Source organism: Ruditapes philippinarum, unplaced genomic scaffold, assembly GCF_026571515.1.
Source record: "Ruditapes philippinarum isolate M1 unplaced genomic scaffold, ASM2657151v2 ctg855_1_1_1_1, whole genome shotgun sequence".
NCBI classification, from domain to species: domain Eukaryota; kingdom Metazoa; phylum Mollusca; class Bivalvia; order Venerida; family Veneridae; genus Ruditapes; species Ruditapes philippinarum.
The window spans coordinates 144,847-162,245 of record NW_026863525.1 but is presented as its reverse complement, the minus strand read 5'-3'; the positions used below and the strand labels follow the sequence as shown (position 1 = coordinate 162,245).

The window sequence follows — 17,399 nt, the reverse complement described above, 5'->3', positions numbered from 1 at the left end:
CGTCTTAAAACAATTATTAGTTAACAACTAAAAATGCCTTTTTTGCGATTTCACTAGTCAGACAATCAACATTTTAATAATGGTTTAATGTATTTATCTATTTTATGATCACATCCGTGTTATTTGTGCCGTGTGGCGGCTGTAAAAAGTCTCCCCGTACATTTAATCAATGATGTTATATTTTCGATCCTTGAAGATCGTTCAGCACGACATTATTGTTGTGCTTGTCTTATTTTTAGTTTCAACTTTTCGGCATTTTCTAGTTGGGTGGTTCCAGTATTCCTACTTGAATAATGTTGAATCACCCTTAGGATATGTTGCCTGCTTTTTAAATTTGTCTTTTGACGTCTTATCTGTGATATGCAGGCTTCATAACCTCTGATCCCCTGTCAAAATTCCATTTTATTTAGTTCCGCCCATTGTTTTCTCGTTTAGGGCACACGCTTTATATTACTTGGGGACCATACGCCGCTTTTCATGGAATGGCACGAAAGTGTCACATTGAAGGTTCCATGATAACCGCCGTATGAACACATCTGCGGATGTTTCTAAATTCAAAATTTTACTATTGCATGTTTAAATGTTGAATTCTGCTTAAGCCGGTGCTAGGGGGCGTGGACGGTAACTTGCACTTTCCAGTACCGTCCATGAACAGGCTCAATCAAACCGAGCCTGCAACATTTTCAATTTTGCCGTGTTGGGCTTTCTTTAGGGATTCTGTATTTATCTATTTTATGATCACATCCGTGTTATTTGTGCCGTGTGGCGGCTGTAAAAAGTCTCCCCGTACATTTAATCAATGATGTTATATTTTCGATCCTTGAAGATCGTTCAGCACGACATTATTGTTGTGCTTGTGTTATTTTTAGTTTCAACTTTTCGGCATTTTCTAGTTGGGTGGTTCCAGTATTCCTACTTGAATAATGTTGAATCACCCTTAGGATATGTTGCCTGCTTTTTAAATTTGTCTTTTGACGTCTTATCTGTGATATGCAGGCTTCATAACCTCTGATCCCCTTTCAAAATTCCATTTTATTTAGTTCCGCCCATTGTTTTCTCGTTTAGGGCACACGCTTTATATTACTTGGGGACCATACGCCGCTTTTCATGGAATGGCACGAAAGTGTCACATTGAAGGTTCCATGATAACCGCCGTATGAACACATCTGCGGATGTTTCTAAATTCAAAATTTTACTATTGCATGTTTAAATGTTGAATTCTGCTTAAGCCGGTGCTAGGGGGCGTGGACGGTAACTTGCACTTTCCAGTACCGTCCATGAACAGGCTCAATCAAACCGAGCCTGCAACATTTTCAATTTTGCCGTGTTGGGCTTTCTTTAGGGATTCTGTATTTATCTATTTTTTAATAAATTGTACATTTGTAGAAGTTTAGCCTACGCTCGACAAGCCTTTTGTGTAACTCAGCAGATAAATACTAAAGACAAAAATGTTCTCGCAAGTTCTGTAAAAAGCTAGTATGACCTAGCAATATTCATTCATAAGTTTCAATATCAAAAGCAATATCATCATTCATAAATTTCAATACTTTGATAGAGATATATACAAATACGTGCCAAACACTATTAATGCTTTTTTGCGTATTCACAAGTCAGACAAGAAAAATATCATGTCTGACATTTTCAGAATTAATATTTAACAGTTTTAGCATTTTTAATTTTTTTTGATAAATCAATATATTTTTTTACTCATTATTTAAGGAAAAAATCTGCAACTGATTTTCAAATAACATAGCGATTTTAGGTAGTTCTTTTCACTTGTTTCGATTTGGACCTTTTGGACGAGAAATAAATAGGAAACGGTGGTCAATACACGTATTTTATTGTACGCCTTTGCTTATTTGCTCTTATTAGTCCCCTACCGGTTAAACCGGAGGGGACTTTAGGTTTACCCTCCGTCCATCTGTCTGTCTGTCTGTCTGTCCGTCCGCACTCACAGGAGGGTAATTATGTGGCTAGAGGGACAATAGGTAACTGTTCTTTCTCTTTGATGTCATTCATTCCGTAATGCTTTTATGTGGCTATTTTCTTTTGGGTGGCTGAAAAGAACAATAGAGAGAACAATAGAGTAGCCACATAATTACTGTCCTGTGAGAACGTCCGTCTGTCTGTCAGTCCGTCCAATATCCGTCCGTCACCAAAACTGGATCCCGCCATAACGCTAAAAGTACTGAAAATATTTTAATGAAACTTGATATATGGATAGATGGCAGTATGGATATTATGCACGTCTTTTTTCTTTTCTTCCTTTGTTGAAAATTCTGGTTGCTATGGCAACTAATAGTCTGAAAATATGGCAAATTTAACTCATAAACTGTATCCAGTGATAACTCAAAAAGTACTGAAAATATTTTAATGAAACTTAATATATGGATAGATGGCAGTATGGAGATTATGCACGTCTTTTTTGTTTCTTCCTATGTTGAAAATTCTGGTTGCTATGGCAACTAATAATCTGAAAATATGGCAAATTTAACACATAAACTGGATCCAGTGATAACTCAAAAAAATATTTTTATGAAACTTAAAATATGGGTAGATGGCAGTCTGGAGATTATGCACATCTTTCTCTTTTATTTTTATGTTGAAAATTCTGGTTGCTATGGCAACAAATAGACTGAATTTCAAGATTTCTCATTTAAATTTTTAAGCTTTTTCACTATATGTTCTTTATTTCTTAAGGTGTTTACTGCAAACTTTAAATATAAGTTTCTGGTCATCAACCACATCATATGTGACAAGGTTTACAACTCTAGCACAAAAATTATCAGAATTACCTCCCTTGAACTTAGAATTTTCATGAAAAAAATGTTTTCTTTTTTAAATAACTTCTTTATTTCTTAATGTATCTACTTCAAACTCTTAAATAACTTCTTTATTTCTTAATGTATCTACTTCAAACTTCATATATTATGTTTCTTATTATCACTCAACATTTTTGAGAAGGTTAAATACTCTAGCAAGACTATTTTAAGAGTTATGTCCCCCTTGAACTTAGATTTTTTTCGAGAAATAGGTATTTTTTACTCCAACTTCTTCATTCCTTTAAACTTAAAGTAAAACTGACATCATATATGACAATGTTCATAAATCTAGCATCTTTATTTCAAGAGTTATTTTCTCTTTAAGATTTTTGCATTAAAATATGTTATATTTTGGTAACAGGGATGTTTGAAAAAATAACTTTAATGTCTCCTTCAGTCTGTCTGTATGTATGTCTATCTGTTCATAAAAACTGTTTCCTGAGATCATTTTAAAGATTTTTCCAACAAATTTACTTAAAAAAGAGAAAAGTTGAAACATTAGTTATTCTTATTCATCCTGAGAAAATTGGACCTTTTGATTATCTGTTGTATAAACATAATTTCCTTACTAGGTAGGGAAACTTAACACATTACTGTGATATAGACAAACTTAGAACTCAAAAGATTTAAGTTCATTCATGTCATTCATTCACTGGTAAAATTGAATGGCAAATCGCCCATCAGAATGTTGCTGGGGTTCTAACCGGTAGGGGACTTATGGATTGCTTGCAATACTATCCCATGCGGCGCCCTCAGTGATACTCAGATGTTTGTCTTTGTCGTTGCACACTGCTTTGGTGACTCTTGTTTATGTCCCTTGTTTTCTCGTCTGCGGTATCTTCCTTTTTGCCCCTAGTTTTATTATGCCCCCTAGTATATTGTTTTGCTAATGTCGGTCAGTCGCTCGGTCTCTTTGTCGGTCTGTTCGTCGGTAGACCACATAGTTTCCCCTGATTATCTTAAAAGCTATTTCCCACAATGTGTTCATATTTCAGATACTGATTGGTCATAACTATAGTCTATCCCATAAAAATGGAAATGAACTTTTGCCGGGTATGAATGTACAAAACGAGGTTGAATAAAAAACAAACCATTTTTGTAAACTTAAAAAGTCACCCTCGAGTTTTTTTTTCAGGATTTTTCTCTAAAGTATATACTTGTATTTCTCTATAGCAAATCTCTACCCTTATTTTTCGTAGCTATTGCCGAAGTAAACTTCATTTGAAGATCAACGGGAGAAAGCACGTGTACTTTTTCTAAAATGTACATGAAGTTCTCGGGGTCGTTTCATGATTATTTGACAAAGCTGAATCTACAAGATGCAACTGTTTAGTTGCGATGCATGATGCGAAACTTAACATAAAGAACAATTAGCAACAAGAACATCTTCTCACATGAAGTAGAAATTGCACTTACTTTTGAATGGAATGGAATACAGATGAATCTCGAAAAATATCTTTCTATTACGACAAATTTTGTTTCACATTCGGAAAATCACTTCATTGCCAGTTTCTATCCAGTTCCGTTAATCATATTTTTGTCTTTAGTAACTCCTGAATGCCATCTCATGAACTATGATTCAGGTTTTATAAAATTAATTAATCGTCTCAGTATAAACTGAGTTATCTGTATTAGCACATGAAATATGTTGAAACACATCATTATTCAGTAGTGAGCGGTTAGACATATGTAATCTCATAGGGGTAATTTTAAGCGTAGTGGTAAGTTTGTCTTGATACGCAGGCTTCATAACCTCTGATCCCCTTTCAAAATTCCATTTTATTTAGTTCCGCCCATTGTTTTCTCGTTTAGGGCACACGCTTTTTATTACTTGGGGACCATACGCCGCTTTTCATGGAATGGCACGGAAGTGTCACATTGAAGGTTCCATGATTACCGCCGTATGAACACATCTGCGGATGTTTCTAAATTCAAAATTTTACTATTTCACGTTTAAATGTTGAATTCTGCTTAAGCCGGTGCTAGGGGGCGTGGACGGTAATTTGCACTTTCCAGTACCGTCCATGAACAGGCTCAATCAAACCGAGCCTGCAACATTTTCAATTTTGCCGTGTTGGGCTTTCTTTAGGGATTCTATATTTATCTATTTTTTGACATTTAAGACTACTTTCGTATATCAAGATTGTGCAGTATCTATTAAAACAAGAGGGCCATGATTGCCCCGAGTCGCTCACAAGAAACAACTGCTTTTCATTGTTGGAAATTATCCATTGTCAATATTTTCTTATATTAAATTTGAGAAAAGAATATGTTTTAACAGTTATTTGAAGAAATGCCATGACATGGTTCATTTAAGATTTAGCTTAAACGGCGCCAATCAAATTTATATGAGCAAACTTGATTCTGTTTTTCTCTATTTGATAAAAGACTACCTAAGAATGCTGCAAACTTTGGTCATCATCTATCTATTATTTCAGTAGGAAATAATGTTCAAAGGTTTTTTCTCTTTTTAGCTTTAGTGGCCCCTAAAAGGGGGCCAATCAAATTAATATGAGCAAACATGATAAAAGACTACCAAACATCAATTAGTTCTGTAGAAAAATAAGTTTAAAGGTATTTTTATTTTTTGGCTTTAGCGGCCTATAAAAGGGGCCAATCAAATTAATATGAGCAAAATTGAAAAAAGACTACCCGAGAAAGCTACAGATAAAGTTTGGTGATCATCCATCAGTTAGTTCTGTAGAAAATGTTTAAAGGTTTTTTTTCTATTTTTAGCTCTGTTGACCCCTAAAAGGGGCCACTTGAAATTGCATGAGTAAATTGAAGTGTGACTGTCACAAGGATGCTACAGACCAAATTTTAAGTAAATCTGCCCATCAGTTTCAGAGAAGAAGACGATTGTTGACGCATCGGAGCACCCCCCCCCCCTTTGATACTAATAGCTCACCCTGAAACTTCGGTTCTGGTGAGCAAATAAAAATCACTTTCTAGAAAAATAAAATGTTTGATATTATATAAACATCCTTAATACAATACTTCTTCCATTGATTCACCTATTACCTTCGTTTTGATCTTGTGTTTTTAAACATTTTTTTAAAATATTTATCAGAAATGATTTCCCAACATATCTTATTATTTACGACTTTTAAACTCTGTAAAACTAGGCCTACTCTCTAAAGCTGCAAACAACATTTCTTTTCTCGTGGACCGCGAAAGAATGAAGCTACTGCATTTTACTGAATATTTTCAAATTTTAGGAAGGCTTAAATTATTGAGGACGTCATAATCTCAGTGTTTATATTTGGCTCGATTTCCCCATTCTTAATAATATAATATGTAACACTTTGATTCTATGTGATAGTAACTTATTGTCCATAATAAGAACACTCTCGATAATTCATAAAAATATCAAATCCCTGCCGGAATTTCTGGACATTTTGTTAAATTCTGAGACGGAAAGTTAAACCTGCATATATGAACGTTTGGTTGCTCATTATATTCGTAAAATTTACATTTTTTTCTGCGGACGAGTCCATCTTCTTTCATTAGCAAGAGAGCAAACCAATGCTGAAAACATAGTGAATCAGTTCCCCTTATGTATTAAGAGATTAATACACGGCAGAGTAGGGCCGGAAAGTGATAATCGAGGGCTTCAGTCCGAGGGCATTATTCATTTCAGGGCCGATTACCAACTTCCGGCCCTACTCTGACGTGTATTAATCTCTTTAATACACTCGGTAGATCTAATAGTAGCATTAACAAAAACAAACAAATACTTTGATCTACACTTCTACTGTTCTGTACAGAGATGTTTACTGTATGTTTGTGTGATCTAGAAGTTTTATTTTCATTTTTTTCGGAATGAATTTGTCGTATTATTTCTTCAATTTTCAATAGTAACAAAAAAGTGTTTGTTCTAAATACGCTTAACCTCTCATAATAAAAATAAAGCGATTCGTGCTGACAACCTACTTTCACTTTTACAGTTAACTGTTTGATGACGTAAAATATGACGTCATTGTTTCAGTTTGTGCACGTGCACATGTTCTGCGGGCTGATAACTAGTTCTCGGCCCCGGGCCGCAAACTCATAATAGGTCACGTGACACTAATAATCAGTTGATATCATAGGCAATTTTGTTACTATATATAGTAACAAGTGTATTAAATATTTTTGCCAGATTTGAATGATAATGAAGTATTCGTGTGCGATTTCTAGTGCACGAACATCGCAACCCGAAATAAGAAGGGTAACATATTGTATCCCGTCGAACCTGGTCATTTTAATTATTTTTTAATAGACTTGAGATATATTTATAGACGCAACTCAGACAACATAATTAAAATAAGTAATAATTTCAAAACTGTATGATTTAATTAAAAAAGGGTTATTTTTTAGGTTTACTTGGAAAGTCGTAGACGAATTCATTTTAATCTTCTAGCTAGTGTACCGGTTCACCTACGACGCGTTTCGGTATTTTTAAAAGATACGCACCGGATCGATAAGCTTACAACTTGGATTGATAAGCTAACTTATCAAATAACTTCTTTGCTCTTTTACTCTTAAATATGAATTTAAGATACGACAGAATACCTTGATGATTATATAAATCTGTGTTTGAATTAAAATAAATATTTAATAGGCTCCTAGAATTTCACTTCAAGTGATTTTAATTGGCGATTATTTTAAACAATGGTTTACTAGTAAAATTGCTTTTTTGTTCTCATTTTTCATTTTTAATGACAATATTTAGATATTGATCAATAAGTAAATAACAATAATCAAATTTGTATAATTTGCGAATTTCATGCTAATTGTGAGACAAACCCTTAATGACGTCAGTATTAGCGCCGGAATTTTGAAACAGTCATCACGTAAGTCAACCGGAAAAAAATAACATTTTGACAATGTGGCATTCCTGCTATTCCTAGATGTGATAAAATGGTTTAATTCTGATGATGTGCGACAAATTAGGTATAATGATACTACTCTTAAATTTTTTTGGCTTGGGAAGAAGTTATTTGGTGGTAGATTTTTGCGTTTTATGTCCGGGCCTAAAAATGAAGCAGATGGTGTTCTTGGTAAAACAAATTTCAGTCCAATGGATTCAAAGATTAACTTTGCTTGTCCTAGTGACTCAAGATTAACAAATTATAATCCATTGGGATATGATGTTGATGTTGAAGCCGGACCAGGAATAGTGAAACACATGATTGATCTTGCCGCAAAAAACAACAGGAATGAAAAGTCTTATGTCATTATGTTTGATGGCAAAAAGATAAAAAGAGGCGCTGACATGGATCTACTCGGATTTGAAAAAGAACCAGTGGCTCAAAAGAGAGAGCAATTGAAAAAAGACTTGGACATAATTGACGATACCTTTGACCAACTTCAGGTGATAGATGATTTTTATGAGGGTTATGGTAAAATAAATGAGACCATTAAGTTGAAATTAAGGGATAAAATTCGCGCTAGTTTTAAAACTATCTCAATATATATTATGCAAATGCGAAAGTTAAAGCAATCGAAAATTCTAACGTTAAAAAAGCACAAAGAGAGGATACAGAAAGATGCCTCATTAGCTAGAACACTACAGTACGCAATGGATGCATGTCGAACATCGACATACCAAATCGATAACTGTGTTGAAGTATTTATGAACGTCCAATGGGAACTATGTAAAGCCGGAGCTTACTTAAATGGCGTACCCCATCTGTTTGCAAAGTCGAAGAACGTATCGGTAGAAAAGCAGCTAAATGTCAAATTGCTGAAGGATGTAGCAGATATGAAGCTATTGCTGACCACTGACGTCGTTCCAACAAATTTGATAAAACAACGAAGTGAAGAATGGCATGCTGCTAGAAAAACTGTTAGAATTACGGGAAGCTCAATATACACTGCTATTGGCTGTGATGGACTCAAGCGTCAGAACGAACATTTCGACTCGGTGTTCAGCAATGTTGTTAAGCCTGAGCCAGACGAAAATCAAAGAAAAGCTATGGAACATGGTGTGCAATCTGAACCACATCAGATTGCAACATTATCAAGTGTTGTCATACCATTCTTATTTCCGGACATGAGCTACGTCGAAGAGGGCTATTATAAAGTCGATGATGTAATTGTTTCACCAGACGGAAGTCTCAGGGACTCATCAGGATCACAAGTATCATACGCATTTGAAGGTAAAGCACCCATACCAAAAGAATTTTCAACTAGACAACATTATACTGTTCCATTAAGATACATAACACAAACCATTTATGAACACAAAATATGAAAAACAAGATCAACAAGGAAAGGCGGCGTTCAATGAACGCAACCCCCATATGACCCAGCAACAAGAACCAATGGCAAGGAGCCCAGGCGGACCCCAAACATAAAAAGGACAGGGCAACGACACGTTAATCATTAAATGATAAATAATTTGTAACTGATTAGGAATTCAAAGAAAATAATAATAGGCCCACAAAGGGGAAGGGGACAGGAGACCGGGGGAAGGGGGGGGGGTTAATCAAAGAAATAAAAACTAGAGGCAATGGGGAAGATACTTACCGTAGACGAGAAAACAACAAGGGACACAAGCAAAAGTGTCACCAAAACAGTATGAAACAACATAGACATACATCTGAGGAACACAGTGGGCGCCGCCTTGGAACGGTCAGCAGCATAATAATGACTGCTGGGGAGTTTAAACCGGTTAATGGTGCACCAAACCTCGCTCTTAGCCCCACCATGTTCCTATAAACGAGACAGTGTAAATAAAATGAATCCCCGCCAAGTGAAATTCTAACAGTTGTCATGGTTACAAAAGGTTAAATAAGTAAAACACTAAAATGATCATGTAGAAACATATAAAAGTAAACCCAATGACCATAACAAAAGTACTCAATGTCCTAAAGGAAGACAGAGCAACAAGAAAAATCACCTACAAGGGCCCGACGAAGCAAGGCAGAAGACGAACATTAAGACAATTCAGTCCCAAAGGGCTTTACGAACTATCCATCATAGAGTCTCCCCCACTTGGTCCGTCAGATGCAATCAAAAGAGGAAAGCGTAGTGTCCAACTGTAAAAGGGTTGAACACTAAACATGCAGTATGTCTTAAAATAGTAGGGTCATAACCTCTTTTAATAAAACGTTTTAATAATTTTAGTAAAAAACAGCAGAAAAATTACCATGACCCAAAATCTTACGAAGTTTGTAAACCACATCGCCATAAAAACCAGGCTGGCTAATCCCTTGTCGCAGAAGAGTTTTTAAATCACTATTGAATTTAGAAATTAAATCAAAGTTACGATTGTAAAATTTAGTAAAATATTTCCGTAATTTATGATAGCGGTAGCCCTGTTTTAGAAGCTTGCTGGTAATAAAAATATTCCGCTCGTTGAAATCCTTTACGTTGTTACAAGCTCTAGCGAATCTAATTAACTGAGAAACATAAACCCCGTAGGATGTTGCATGGGGTACGTCTCCATCCAAATGTGGATAATTAACTATACAAAAGTCAAAGTCATCTCTTTTATCATAAATTTTCGTGTGAATAGAATTGTTGTTGATAGTAATATGAAGATCCAAAAATGATGTACTAAAATTTCAAGAGTTCGTTTTATTAAGTTGTAGTTCATGCGGATAAATGTCAGACACCATTTGATCAAAATAAGGATTATCTAAATTAAAAATATCATCAAGGTATCTGGAAGTATTATTAAATGCGACTATAACATCTTGTTGTTTCTCTTCAGAGAGACTCAACATAAAGTCTCTTTCATAGCAGTACAAAAACAAATCGGCGACCAGGGGTGCACAATTAGTACCCATAGGAATTCCTATGATCTGTTTAAATAGGGTATTACCAAACCTGACATAAATGTTGTCTAAAAGAAAAGAGAGTGCTCTACAAACTTCGTCACAGGTCCACATAGTATAATGTTTAACAATACCGTTAGTAAAAAAAGCTTTGTACGAATTACATGCTAGAAAGGTAACTTTTTCCCGTGCAAAAGTTTTCTGAATTAGGGAAATTAGTTTATCATTGATTAATTTATGTGGCAAAGTTGTATAAAGTGTAGAAAAATCGTATGTACTGACAGTTGAAGCTTGAAAGTTATTAATTTTGAATTTATCCAAGATTTCACCAGAATTTTTAATTGACCAAAAGAGATGTTTGCCTGTGTTTTCATAGACTTTATATCACAATATCTAATTACATGTGTTTTAATGGCAGTCAAACAAGATGTCAACAAAATAGAAAGTTTACATGTAGTCCAAGATGTAGAATTAGCAATAAATCTGGCTTTGTAAGGTTTTTTATGTAATTTAGGAATCCAATACATAATAGGAAGTTTGAGTTCTTTTTCATTAATTTGGACTTTAAGATTGGAAATATTAGTAATATGATTGTTTACAATGTCTTTTTCAGATGCAGAGGTTTTAGAATACGCATTAGTGCTATTTAGTTCCTTATGCAAAACGTTAATGTAATGGATTCGTCAAACAATTATAATATTATTAGCCGCCTTGTCCGCTGGCACCAAAACAAATTTTGAATGAAAAGTTAGAATATCTTTTTTCAGATGTCTTAAAGTAAGTCTTGGTTTAGGTGGCAAAAGATGTTCATTTCCACGATAAAAATTAATACGTGAATCAATAATTTTAAAGATGTTACGTTTCCATGTAACTAGAGCATTACTATCCGCATTTTCACGGCGACACCATTTGACCGAAAAATCCTCTATAGATTCAGAAATCTGACCACGACAAGCATTAAAATCAATCTCAGAAGGAATTCTGTATTTAGGTCCTTTCAAGAATAAGTTACGAATTCTTTTGTCTGCAATTATATCAAAATTACCAGTGATTATATGGCCAAAATCTGAATTACAGAATTTAGAAGTATTGCAGTCTCAAGTTGTTGGAGTATTAGACTGAATATCTAAGTCAGAAACCACTTTGTTGTAATTAAATATGATATTTCTAACAGGTTTCTTATATTTATAGCAAATAATTGGTATCTCGGAGTTTTTGAACAAAGCTACAAACTCCGACAATGGGACTTTGTATATGTGCTTGACCCCGGAAAGTACAACATTATTTAAGGTAACAAAAAGTAATGAATTGTATGAAATGATAAGAAGTGTCATTAAACATCTGTACGGTGAAGATATTCCGAGAAGGAAGACGAGATTGTCCATTAAGACAAAGGAATTGAAAGAAAAACTCCAAGAATGTGTAAAACAATGTGTCTTTCTTGGAGAATTTCCATCTGTGAAAGCATATACTAATTCCAGTGCAAACGAAGAGCCAGAAGACATAAATGTCACATTTGAATACAAAAGCCTGTCAAGATTGCTTCTAAAAGCTAAAACCTCAATCAGAGAAGCATATAATCTTCAGAGAAATTACGCATCACAAGTAGTTGTATATCTGCTTGCCGATTTAGACAGACTATGGAAGTCAGAAATACCACATGCCATACCAGTTATGTATTATTATAGAGGATATAGTTTGTCGATGGAACAAGCTAGAGAATTACTTGACTTTTGTCGAAATGCATGCAGAAAAGAAGGATTGGACGTAATAGCTACCGCTTCAGACGGTGAATTCAAGCAGCTGATGGTTGTAGGAAAGAATGGAGCCCCCCTCACATTATACCAGCTCAGCAAGGTAGTATGGCATGAAATATGCAACATGAAAAAATCTCAATTAATAAATCTACTAAGTACAGTGAATCGCAAGTATACAGTCGAAATCGAAGCTGATCATAAGATTTCACTGACAAGCAAAGATTGCGGAAGTAGTATTAGGACACCGCCAAAGGGATGGAAGAAGAAAAACATGTCAAAGAAAAGGCAAGTATCCCAAACAATAATAGAACCAAATGTGTCAGATATTAATAATGCATTAGTAGAACTTGACACAGTTAATAATGTGACAAAAGATAAAGATCTTCATAGCGACCCTGATAAAACAGTCTTGTACGACTTTGAAGAATTACTACAGGAACAAGAATTCAATGGAGACAGTGAAGCGTTTCCACGTAAGCTCAACAATGATGAGAAAAAAGATATTTTACATCTTATACACCAGAGAAGGCCAAATAAATGGAAAGATACTTCTATTAATGAATTGACATATATTTTAGAAAACAAACTCAAGGTACTAATCGTGGATGAACTGCAAGAGATATCAAAATATCTTAACTTAAAACTAAGAGGCACTAAGCTACAAATGAAAGTGAGGAACATTAAGAAAAATGAACTAGTAGAACAATTAAGTAAAACCATACAAGGTACAGTGAATGCACAGCCCACAGTTAAAGCGAAGCCCCCACCAAAAAAGACAAAGGTACGTAACCCTCAAACACTACATGATTTGGCAATTGCAGCTTTAAGAAACCCGTCATATCCGAAACAAGCTTTAAACATTGCTTATGCAAGGTTCATATGGCCTAAAAGAGTAGAAGAATGGCGACGGAATAGTAGAGTCTCTAAAACCGTAATTGTGAAAGGTAATTCAGAAGAATTATTTTTTGAACCGTACTATGTCCCCGAATTTAATGAGGAAGAGGAAGATTTTCAAGTATTTATTTACGACAGAACACACTTGGGAACAAATCTAAGGAAATGTTTGTGTTTGGACAAAGTTGACGGTATTTCCATTCGTGCTTGGAAAACGGTTGCTGACAGAAAACCAAACATTTTGCACCCGACTATTGTAGAAATAACTGAGGATGGTAAAATTTTGGATCAAATGAAAGAAAAATTGGCCAGATCTATGGTTACCGAAGAAGTTGAACAAGAAATGGAAGTGCAAGGTTATTTCGCAGAGGCCAAATTTTGTAATGTGATTCGAAACGGCCTCTATATAGCTGATGACGTACCAGGAATCGATGCAATGGATAGGTGTAAAAAAAGATTAAAACTGATCGAATGGTTAGACAAAGATATCGACTTTGGTAGATTTCCTCCATATGGTGGAAGGATAAAAGGACTATCCCATATTTTGTATGAAGGGCTTAGAACTAGTCAAGAGGGAAAGCTTTACTTGTATGCTTTAGCAAAATCAGGGAAATACTGTGTCCGAGCTGCGAATACTTTGTGCAGTGAATCATTCTTTGGATCGATGCAGGAAATGGATCCATGGGGTCAAGGAATATTAAGTAGCAGTGGTGTACAGAAGCACATCTCTGACTTTACTACGATAACTGCTTTAAAAATGGAAACTTCTAGGTACGTGTATTTTTAATCTTTTTTTTATTGAAAATATGACCGTTTACAAAAAATATGGATAAATATCAAATGATAGCTTCAATGTCTTACAATAAAACAAATTATGGTAAAAAAATATTTGTCTGGCCATTTGTCAGTCGCATGTGTAAAAAATGTCTCAAAATAAATATTTAACTATATAGCAACATTATATAAAGTCAATTGAGATAATACAGTTATAAAACGGCATTCACTTACGTTATATAGGAATATGTTTATCAAGACAAAGAAGGACACGGTGTATCCATCAGCTCAGGTTTACTACGGAGAAGACAAAGAAATGAACTATGAGGATGATCAGTCAACAAAAGAATGCAGTTGCAGAAAAGACAAATACATCAGTTGTATTGTTCCCAGGTAATGCAATTTAATACTTATAATTGTACAAGAAAAGCATTGATGCAAAGCATCAAAGGGCGTCCAAGCAAGAAATGCAGCAGGTGCAGATGAACTAGTAGATATTTGATGATAAACTGTTCAATGGTTCATTGGTTTTTACCAGAATTGTATATCACTTATGAATGAACGAACGAAAGACATTGTTCATTATTTATAAATTTGATTGGCATGCTAGAAATTAGAATATTACTTAATTGTTATTTCTTTATGACCGTGATTATTAATAGCAACGGATATACATGTATACAATCATTTATAATCCATATGAGTAACGCATGATCAACACCACACTTGTGTAATTGTCCCTTATTATGTTATCACTATTAGCGAAGACCCCCTCTTAAGGTATCTGTTCACACTTGGTAACAATATGACACTTGTTATATTACCATACTGATCATGTTGAGCATAATTGTTTATTATACACTAATTGTAATATCTTTTTTAATAAAAAAAATACAGATTTTATGAATATTGTTTTCTTTTCTTTTTTGTGTTTTATGCACTATTTTAATACTGATTTTTTACGTTTACTATTATTTTAAGAATTCAATTGTCAAAATGACCGACGATTATAAGTCAAAACTTAACTGGAAAAAGTCAGTAAATTATGGTTAATCTTTCAATATATAATATTGTTTATTCTTAAACCATATACATGTACATTTGTATTTTTCTTTATCATTTCTTAAATTATCAATCAATTGAATAATTCATAAAATCTGATTTGAAACTTTACTCAACACGAATAAGAAATTAAATAAAATGTTTCAAAATTGATAGTGTCATATTAATGCCATAAAAATGTATATTTTTTCTCAATTATTGTTCATATTTATTGTTTTTATCTCATATAGATAAAATAAAACATGCGATTTGTGTTGTTGGTTTTTTTTTTCGAATTGTATGTTAATGTATAATAATAAGCAATAATTTTGAGAGTTGATCTGTGTTTATTAATTATTGTAACCAAACTAAGTGACAAACATTCATTTTGAAAAAAAAGCTTATTTATCTGTAAAATATTTGTTCTGTTCTGTAACGATATCAAACATCTACTTCAAAACCGGGAGAGACCGGACAATAAACGTGTGGTACTATTCGCCGGTCGTCAAAATAGACCAGGAGAGACCGGGAATTACCGACAGGAGTACATCCCTCTATAAATAGATTTTCGGAATATTTAGGTCATCAACTCATCATTCTATTTACAGCTTTCGGAATAACATACCATTATTATCCGCTGTGTACTACAAAATGATAAATAAAAATACCTTGAAGAGCGCGATTTATTGACGGAAAAGGTTATTTAATTTGAAAAGGTTATTTCATTTGAAAATGTTTGCATTGCGAAATTCTCCAGTTCGCTATTCATTGTACATATCGCGACTAATAAATAATCAAGCACCCTCATACCGATCGGAATGATCGGCTTTTATTATGAACAACTATAAAAGGCTCGAGAAGTTGCTGTCGCCCTTTCACAAAATCTGATTTCATTACATAAAAGGCGCCGCGCTTCGGCGCGGTGGCCAATAAAGAAAGTAGATAGTGCACCTGATGTTATAAAGATCCTTGAGATAACGATATATAATTTAATCTAGGTACCAAAAATCAAATATATTTCATTCATAAAGGTATGTGGTTTTGACCTTCCGATAATGCATATACCATGGTTACTATTTATTTCATTTTGATCTTTACATCTTTTATTTACAGAAACCACTTCTTTGACACTAGTGAGAGAGCTAGAGTATACAAAGGCGAAAAGTTGTATAAACCAGGAACAGGAGAATTAAAAGGCGAACAGCCAATCAGAGCCCAGTATGGATACAAAATAAACGAGGCCAAAATGCTGCCATCCCAAAGACTTGGTATTTCCAAGACAGTGTACCAAAATAAATACTAAAGTTGTTTGAATATATTTTAAGATATATGTTTCGACACTTGTGTTAACGACCTTAACATATTTTAACTTACATGTATACCTGTATTGTAGTAATACACTACTTACCAAAGTGATGTAGGTTTATTGTAGTTAGCTTTTGACTTAAAGTTTGTATCAATGAACGATAAAATGATAATTATCAATTAATCAATAATTTTAAATTACAAAGACTGAAAACATCATATATAACTATAAACAAGAGGACATTGGTTCTAAAGGTTATTGTTTTAAATCTGCAATTATTTAAAATAGGATTTATGTGGCAATTTACTTTGACACGTTTGTTTAGTAGCATGTTTTACGCTAGAAGATATTTGAGGCATTTGATTGAAATGTCATATTTAAAGGATGAAGTGCATTTGGACTTTAGTATGTGGCATTTCTCTGGTTAAAGAATTATATTCATGTCATTGATCTGCATTTTAAAAAGTAATCATGTATATACATGTATAAAGCACCTATGAATATTTCTTGTAAACATGCACATATTGACTTTTGAAAATAACAGTAAATACGTGACATGTTGAAGTATTGTCGTTTTTTACATCATTAAAGCTGCGGTTACGACTGAGTAAGGCAGTTTTCCTTTAAACTAAAGATATGTTCCTGCTTCAAAAGCAAAGTGTCTATGCAAAAGCTAAGTACCTTAATTTGACACTGTGCTCAGTACTGGCCAAATCGAGAGCAACAACGGTGTCCAGTACTGGGTATGTGTTCAGAATACATTAAATGATGTTTAAACACAAGCAGAAGCCCGTCTGAAAGCTGGCAAAAATATCAGAGTGTATTGATAGACACGGAGACAATTATGTTTCCAGTAGTGTGTATTGTTCACATTTGCAAGGATTTTACGTTTCACAGTAAGTTTTTTGATGCAAAAACTGAACAACAATTTATGTATTTTAACAAATTTATTTGTCTGTAACTGACGAGATCAACATGTATTACATGTATTGATTTGCTAACCAAAACAAAATATACTTAATAACTATAACAAAACCAA

At 34.0% G+C, this 17,399-nt stretch overlaps 1 protein-coding gene across 1 annotated transcript; it reads left to right on the top strand.

The window, feature by feature from the left end:
• The first annotated feature begins 11,813 nt into the window (after window positions 1-11,813).
• On the top strand, window positions 11,814-16,918 carry LOC132722303 (uncharacterized). Its single transcript, XM_060706773.1, has 3 exons — window positions 11,814-14,010; window positions 14,257-14,406; window positions 16,168-16,918. Exons 1-3 carry the CDS (start codon window positions 11,843-11,845, stop codon window positions 16,355-16,357), a joined length of 2,508 nt encoding a protein of 835 aa, XP_060562756.1. The 5' UTR covers window positions 11,814-11,842; the 3' UTR covers window positions 16,358-16,918.
• Window positions 16,919-17,399: the final 481 nt, after the last annotated feature.

Bases quoted from the DNA above. Each gene is read 5' to 3' on its own strand.
- LOC132722303 (XM_060706773.1), top strand. From the start codon at position 11,843: ATGTGCTTGACCCCGGAAAGTACAACATTATTTAAGGTAACAAAAAGT. The intron at 14,011-14,256 runs GTACGTGTATTT...TACGTTATATAG, and splicing joins TTAAAAATGGAAACTTCTAG to GAATATGTTTATCAAGACAA. The intron at 14,407-16,167 runs GTAATGCAATTT...TTTTATTTACAG, and splicing joins ATCAGTTGTATTGTTCCCAG to AAACCACTTCTTTGACACTA.